General features: G+C 44.4%; 1 protein-coding gene across 1 annotated transcript; it reads right to left on the bottom strand.

Annotated features, from left to right (window-relative positions):
* Nucleotides 1-7,225: 7,225 nt before the first annotated feature.
* LOC127566219 (uncharacterized) lies at nucleotides 7,226-8,097 on the bottom strand. The gene is made up of 2 exons (XM_052008181.1): nucleotides 7,642-8,097; nucleotides 7,226-7,573 (listed from the first exon to the last, which is right to left on the bottom strand). The coding sequence occupies exons 1-2, from the start codon at nucleotides 8,095-8,097 to the stop codon at nucleotides 7,226-7,228; spliced, it is 804 nt and encodes a 267-aa protein (XP_051864141.1).
* Between the last annotated feature and the right edge of the window lie 328 nt (nucleotides 8,098-8,425).

The raw sequence follows: 8,425 nt of genomic DNA, 5'->3' as shown, positions 1-8,425 counted from the left end.
TACACTCGACTCTGACGCAATAAATGGGAGCTCCAACATAATTTCTAAAGTGGGATGGTAAGGGTCTTCAGGGGAAGATATAGGAGATATTCTCGATAGAGAACATGAATCTGGGTCTAAAACAAAAATAAGGTCTAGAGACCTGTTTAAGCTATTTGGAATACCGTTAATCTGAGACAATGATACCCCAAAGAGACTATCAATAAAAACATGGGATACAGAGGGGGAAAGTCCATTTAGATTCTTGGGGGAATGCCATGACACCCCAGCAATATTAAAATCACCAAGGACTATAGAGTGATCACGATCTGAAAGCATATTATTATTATTATTATATGGCCATGACAATCCTTTTATCGGGTCTCAGCCTGAAGCGCAATGTGCCTCCACGCGTCCCTGTCCTGAGCGCGCCTTCGCCAGTTGGTAACACCAAGTGTGGACAGGGTTTCCATCACCTGGTCTTGCCAACGCGTTCGGGGTCGTCCGATCCTTCGTGTCCCAACAATCACCGCATCAAACACCTTACGAGCCGGAGCGTCTTCATCCATACGGGCAACGTGGCCCAGCCAGCGAAGTCTTTGAGATTTCACTCGACTGGCCACGTCAACATCACCGTACAGCTCATACAGCTCGTGGTTATATCTGATGCGATAAACATCGTCCACGCAGATTGGACCAAAGATTTTACGAAGAATTTTCCTCTCGAACACTCCAAGAGCAGCTGCATCTGACTGCGTCACTGTCCAGCACTCCGCATCATGGAGGAGTACAGGAAGAATGAGCGTCTTGTAGAGTGTGGTTTTTGTGCGTCGAGAGAGAGCTCTACTATTGAACTGCCTACTGAGCCCAAAGTAACACCTGTTGGCAAGTGTTATTCTCCGCTTAATCTCCAGACTGACATCATTTGTACTTGTTATAGCAGTGCCTAGGTAAATAAACTCCTTGACGGACCCAAAGCTATAGTTTTTTGCAGTCAGCTGAGAATCAAGACGCCGCGATTCTCTGCTAGAGCACACCATAAACTTTGTTTTCTCCATATCCATAGTCCTACTTTCGCTGATTCTTTTTCAATAGCCCCGAAGGCTCCTGTGACATCACGCTTGGTGCGGCCAATGATATTAATATCATCAGCGTAACCAAGGAGCTGGACACATCTGTTGGTTAATATCGTGAAAGCATATTAGAAATGTTATTAATAATAGAAAAAGAGTGCTTGGTCGCGAAGTTGGCCATTCATCGATTCTGGCCGTATGTTGAGATGATGCCCCCCTTGCCTGAGTAGCGATGAGCCAGCCGGCACGGCCCCAGGGAAGACAACTAGTCCGTAACACGTAGTTTGCTCCAGTAAATCTATTCCTTTGCTTAAAAAATATTAAAATATTTTTCGAGTATTTAATTGTTTTTATCTTCTAAAAATTACTAGTTTATTTCGTTAGCTGTCCCTCGTCTTTTTAATATTTATTCGTGGTTTTCGATTAATGCATGCTGTTCAAAAAATCTATTTTTGTTTTGTCCGCGTGTCAACGTCCAAATAAATGGTCTTCAGCATTGCAATAAACGCAGATTTTCTTTGATCACTCTTATTTATTTATTTAAAATTATTTAAAATTCTAGGTATGAATGAATAAAGGTATTACAATGTTTGAGAAATTTCATTATGATTTTTATATTATATTTATGTTAGCAGTTGGATTGGTTATAGCGGACAAAGGTGAGTTGTTAGGAAAGAAACGGGATCTGATTTGTTGAGTGAAGGAGCAGAAGTTCAAGGGGTGGTTCAGGTTAAAGAATTCAGAATCAGATAGAGGGTAAAATACTGAGAGTGGGTAATTTTTGTGTGGCCTAGACGAATGCGAATTAGTTTCATTTCTTCGAGCCGGAAAAAATGATTATTGTTGAGAAAGTTACAGATGTTGAACTTTTGAGAGTTGGTGCGAAGTTTCAGCAAATTGCCATTGGATAAATGAAACTATTTTGAATGTGTTTTTTTAATGTCCTTGCTGTTGTTGTTGGTATTATAAACAAGCGGAAACTAAATAGATTTCTTAGCTGTTTGATCTGCCAACTCATTGACTGTTATGTTTATGTGACTGGGAATCCATAACAAAGTGAATTTAGGGTAGAGTGGGATTAGACGGTAACGAATTAAATCTGGGTAAAAGGAGGAGTTGGATATGTTTATTGATTTGAGAAAGGAAAGGGAGTCTGAGCAGATAATGTATCTGACCCTCTTGTTTTGTAATTGGCGGACAGCTAAGTAAAAGGCAATATTTTCAGAGGAAAACACTTGTGCACGGAGGAAGAAAACCGAAAAAGAGGACGGTGTGAGTTGTGGCTATTCCATAACCCGTTGAGCCATTAATTTGAGACCCATCAGTGTATATGAAAGTTGTGTTTTGATTTTGCTTCGACTGCATTCTAGCAAACCCTTTCTGAAAATTTCAGGATTTGAATTTTTATTTATATAGCTTAGAGATAAATTAATAGATTTTGGGAGTAGTTTCCCCATTATATTGGGGAATCAGAACTGTTGATTATGGTAGTAAACAAATTAGCTGTTAGTTTATCTTTTCTTTTGTTAAGTGGCGGAATAAAGGGAATAAAGGGGAAGTGCAAAGTCTATTTTTGATAAAAGAAGGGTATTAACTACTGAGATAAGTGTAAGGGTGCTACAATCAAATTTAAGACTCCAAAGGAATTTGATAATATTGAGGCGTTGATAAAGGGGATCCGTAAGATAATTTATGTGTGAGTTCCAGTTATGTTTAACGTTAAAGAAAACGCCTATCAGTTTCAGCGATGATTTTGAAGATGGAAGATACCAAGAAAGATAATGCAATGACAGTTATGTTTATTGCAAATGTGCATGTGTTTGCTTTTTCAAGCAAAATACTGGCACACACTGGAACACCAGTTTGAAATATTAAGAGCTAAAGAATCAAGGTTAATGGTTATGTCTTTCCCCTTATCTAATTTGATAAGGAGATTAAAATCGTCACCATAAGCGCTGATTTGAATTTATTTATTTATGTCAATTATTTCAACATGTTTTTGGTATGCTATAACAAAAATTACCGATAGTGCCGAGCCTTGCGGGATGCCAATATTAAGTGAATAAGTTTTTGAGCGGTAATTAGCAATTCTAACTTTGAACCGACGCCACCATGAACCTCAATCTGACTGACGAGACGGAGGAGGTGGGGGAGGAACTGTCCATGCAGACGGGCCCCCTGAGAGTTTGCAACCCTCAAGGAGTGCGCTGCAACTCAACTTCCATAAGTCTAAAATGGCTTCGGCGGAGCTACTCCTCGGTCTGGAGGAGTCCGCCTCCGCGGCTCTGGTCCAAGAACTGTGGATAGCGTCGGGCAACACGGTCGCAGGGCTGAACTTATACGTAATCGAGAACTGTCATTCTTGTAAGTAAGGGGCTAAAAGCTCTACTACCTAATTTTAGCAATGACCGTGGGGGTGCTAGAGAGCTGTGAAGGATGTTTGTTGCTAGCATCCTGCACCTGAACCTAACGTACTGAACTTAACCATTGCGACTGATTGTATTGATGCAGGTGAGTGGAAAGTCCTGGATAGACCCTCCTTCTCTGATCATAAGTACATCCAGTTTACAATTCCATTAAACAGTCTATCTACGGTTGAGCCGTTCAAAAATCCCCGTAACACGAACTGGTTGAAATTTTTCAGTCTCGTTTCCAATTCTCTTGGTCCACCGAGCACTATCAACTCGGTATAAGACCTAGAAACATCTGTTAATGTCCTCTCAGAAGGGCTACTTTCCGCGTTTCGCCAATTCTGGCCACCCTGGTGGAACCTAGATCTCTCATCGCTGAGTGGTGAGCTTACTAGCATGTTTCAACTTGCTAAGAAAGTGGACTCCTGAAGTCCTGCGAGAAGATGATTCGATCATCTAAAAGGTCGTCATGGAGAACTTTTTGCTCAGACCTGGACAATATTAAGGACACCTCCAGACTGAGGAAGCTGCTGTCCAAGCAGGCTTCCAGTCCTAGTCTGCTCAAGTCGGGTGATGGAGTGTGGACGGAGAGCAGCGCTGAAACTCTTGAAGCAATGCTCTCATTCGTTTCCCGGGATACATTGGAATAGAGAACAGTGACTGGCAGCTCTTACCTAGTCTCCCAGTTATGAGACCCCCTGCCGGTCTAATTACAGATAACAAAATAATTTGGGCTGTCGACTCCTTTGCGAAGGTCAGGTCGCCCCGTCTCGATGGACTTTCGCCAGCAATGCTGCAAGTCAGCAAGCCCACGATTGTTCCGTGGCTATCGGGAATCTATTCGGCGTGCCTCGCATGGGGTCATATCCCCACTCTTTGGAGGACCTCAAAAGTCATTTTCCTGCCCAAGACTGCCAAATGCAGTCATGTAGTCCCAAATGACTTCCGGCCAATCAGCCTTACCTCTTTCCTGCTAAAAACTTTGGAGAAGCTACTTGATTTGCATTTATTGCCTATGCCGATGATATAAGCATCTTGATAACTAGACTTCAGTGGGACGCGAGCTAGCGCAATACCAACTCGTGCAAAACTGCAAGGCAAGTTGCTGCTGGCTTTTGCCAAAAATGCATCCATACATGCGACTTCTGAGACGAAGACACCCTCCAGCTACGGCCCTCTACTGGTTTGCCCCTAGCAGGGGCGGCCGGTCTGACCTAACCTTAACCTAAGCTATTGTCAACTTCTATTGGATATGCACGTTTACTATGTGGGTAAATTAATGAATCGGAAAGAGTTCTCATTTTATTGACAGTAAAGAGACTAGAAAATGAGGAGTCCTCAGACTGCACGGACCAGTTATTACAGAAGAAATCAGCAATATTCTGTTGTGATTTTTTGATTACAGGGTAGAATAATACAATATCCTGAGTAGGATATATACCGCAAAAGTGTGTATTATTGTTCCAGATTTTGGCGATCGAGGTAGAAGGGTTAATCTCTTCAGTAAATTTATAAATGGATTGTCTTTTGGCTGCTTTTAGAGCCATTCTGGATACTGAATATTTCCTTCTAAAATCGATGATATTTTCCGTAGAAGTGTACACCACGTAGAGTTTTTTAAGCTGAGTAAAGGCGGGAAATAATAGGTGATCATTACCAAAGAAGTAATCTTCAGTTCTCCATTCCGAGTCAATTGCTAGATCCGGAGCTGGGATCTATGTGAGTAAGATTGTTATGTGTACTGAGGTGGGTAGGGCATTTATCATTAAGAAGAATAAAATTAGATTGGGTTAAAAATTTATCAAGAATTAAGCCCTTTTTATTATTGAGCGTTTATGTCAGTTATTAAAATCTCCAGTTATTAACATAGTTTTGTTATTGGAAGGGAAAGAACAGAAATTAAGTTGGCAAGGGTAAAGACAACTTTACGTTAGAGGTAAGTAAAAATAATATTTAATTGTTTTTTTTTTACGGATTTCGACGCATATGGCTTCGAATTCTGTAGAGAGGCAAATTTCATTGTATTGAATGGAGTTATGTATAAGTATGGCAACACCACCATAAGATGGCAGTAAGTTGCGCGAGATCATTCTGTAATTTATGGGTATTGGATGAATGGAATAAGATGCTAAGTGGGTCCCTTGCAGGCAAATAATTTGAGGTTTGTATTTGGCTATTAGAACTTGCAACTCATTGCAGTTATTAGTGAAGCCATTAATATTCCATTGGAGAATTGTTAATTAACAAATGTTGTATTTGTTTGTAGGGGGGCGTCTCCAGATAAATTAAGAACACTTTCACTTTCGATTTTATGTTTGTAGAAACTTTACAATACTTGTTATTGACCACTTGTAGAAATACTTGTCATGTGCACAAGAAAATTTGAACATATGAGTAGGAATGCAGAAAAGCACTAAAAAGGGCAGGGTGACCAGCATCAAGAGAAATCAGATCAGTGTGACCAGCTTTTTGTCATTGTCCACATGGACCGGACAGAATCCAACCCAATATGGAATTCTGGGCCATTGGCAAACCGTTGGTGCTCGGCAGGATGCCAGGTTGGATGATGTGAGGATACACATCAGTGCCGAGCATCAGGGACACCATCGATGGCTGGAACCAGCGTTCGTCGGCGAGCGTAATGCTACGGAACTGTTCCAAGTTCTCGCCATCGAGTCGGAGGGGGGGATCAGCGCTCGCATCTCGAACGTCTTACATCCGGTGTCGATCAGGATGTTGGCCGCCGGAAGGATGCTCACAGCCTTGTCCTGCAACAAGAATGTGAGCGACGTCGGAAAAGCCCTCTCGTGCGTAGGTGAGGCCGGTCGATGGGGAGACGGCGAGCGGGAACGTGACCGTGCTGGAGTTCGGGACCGGGTCGAGTCCGGTCGGTCATCGCAACGTCGCTGACGACTGGGGCGAGCGCTGCGTGCCTCCTTAAAGTGCAGCAGCGTGTGGTCCTTATGACACACCCTGCAACTTCCCGCGCTGCGGCAGGATTGCCCGGAGTGTTGGCGGGCCAGACAGTTAGAGCAGTACTTGTTGATCAGTACTGCTCTCAACCGTTTCTCCGCTGTCAGCCTGAGGAATCGCTGACACTTCCGGAGTGGGTGGATCCCACGGCACACGCGACACCGGAAAGAGTTGGTGCCAGCGTGGCGGTTCTAGTTGGCGGCTGCATGTGATGGCATACTACGTGAAATGAAACAGAAGAAACAAATGATTATTATAGTAACCTCTTTGCATTGTCAATGACACATGGAACAGGACAGCATAGGACAGCACAGGACGACGAATGGAGATACGGAACAGGAGGTTATTCGTCCTTCAGTCCTTCTGACATAGAGGGGTCAGTTTTGCTGTCTTCGGGTCTTCTGATAGTACCCCGAGCCGTGAGCACATCTACAACTCGAACCTTGGTATCGGTGCCTGGTCACGTCGTCAGCACCCGTCCTAGGCGCCACTCGTTGGAGGGAAGGTTGTCTTCCTTTACGACGACCATGTCACCGATCCGAAGGTTCCGTGTAGGGGATTGCTATTTCGTCCATTTGTGTAGCTCCTTTAGGTACTCATCCTTCCAACGGAAACAAAATTGTTGGTGAAGAGCCTTCAGTCGCTGCCATCGATTTAGGATGGAGGTGGCCGGTTGGTTAATTTGTGGTTCCTACACCGAAATAAGTGAGCCACCTGTGCGGAAATGGCGAGGAGTTAGCGCTAGTAGATCCCAAGGGTCTTCGGACATAGGAGAGATCGGCCTCGAATTCAGGCAGGCTTCGATCTTAGCCCTTCAAACGTATACCTTGTGGTGGAGGTCGCCTTGTAAAAGAGTGCCTTAAAACTCTTTACGCCGGCTTCCCATAATCCACCCATATGTGGGGCGCCCGGCGGGTTGAAGTGCCAGGATAGGCTTTTGTGACCATGTTGTGCGATGATGCACTCCCTCGTCGCTTCCAAAAAGTCGGTGGAGATCACCTTGTCAGCTCCAACGAATGTTTTCCCGTTGTCCGAGTGCATTTGGTGTGGACAACCGCGCTGTGCGATGAAACGGCAGAATGCGGCCATTTCTCCGTCGTGAGATCCGATGTCGCCTCCAAGTGGATCGCCTTCGTGCTGAAGCACACGAAAACGCAGACATACCCCTTGGTGATGAGGCCGGCTCGGCCAGTGTAATTTTATACTTCGAATGGACCGGCGAAGTCAACTCCAGTGTGCGTGAATGGTCTCGAGTAGGACGCCCTTTCCTTGGGCAAGTCCCCCATCAGTTGGGTCTGCAATCTCTTCTTATAGATCACGCAAACCTTGCAAGAGTTGATGGTGGATTTCACGAGGACCTTCAGTTTTGAAATCCAGAATCTGGAACGGATCAGCCGCATGACGACTTGGTTACCCCCATGTAAGGATATACTATGGGTGAAACGAACCAATAGTCGTGCAAAGGACGAGGAGTACGAGAGTATGATTGGATGACTCTCATCATAACGCAGCGAGTGGGACGCCCTCAGACGCCCACAGGCCCGTAGAATCCCCTTGCCATCGAGAAAAAGGTTCAAGTTTCGGATTGAACTTGAAGAAGAAACCTGCTGCTTGGACTGCAGACAGTGGTATTTCTGCGAAAAAGTTTGTCGTTGAGCCATGACGATTAGCCACTCTTGGATCCGTGACAGCTCATCCGCTTGGACCACGGTACAGCTTGAAACTGCCAATTTCCGACTTCTATAGATGAACCTGAGAACATAGGCAGAAGTGCGAAGTGCTTTGCCAAAATCAGAGAATTTACTCAGAAAATTAGGAGTAGGAGGTAACTTGGCGATGTTACACTTAATCCGCTGCTCCAGCAGAGTCTCCGGAATGGGACTTGGAGATGTTGGCCATTGATCCGGTTGGAGATGAAGCTACTTTGGTCCACGCCACCGCAAAGGGTTATGAATCAGATCTTGTGGCAGGACACCTCGGCTTGCAAGA

This window comes from Drosophila albomicans, chromosome 2R (assembly GCF_009650485.2).
Source record: "Drosophila albomicans strain 15112-1751.03 chromosome 2R, ASM965048v2, whole genome shotgun sequence".
NCBI lineage: Eukaryota > Metazoa > Arthropoda > Insecta > Diptera > Drosophilidae > Drosophila > Drosophila albomicans.
Note: the sequence above shows the minus strand (reverse complement) of the source record. Positions and strands in the feature narration are given on the sequence as shown.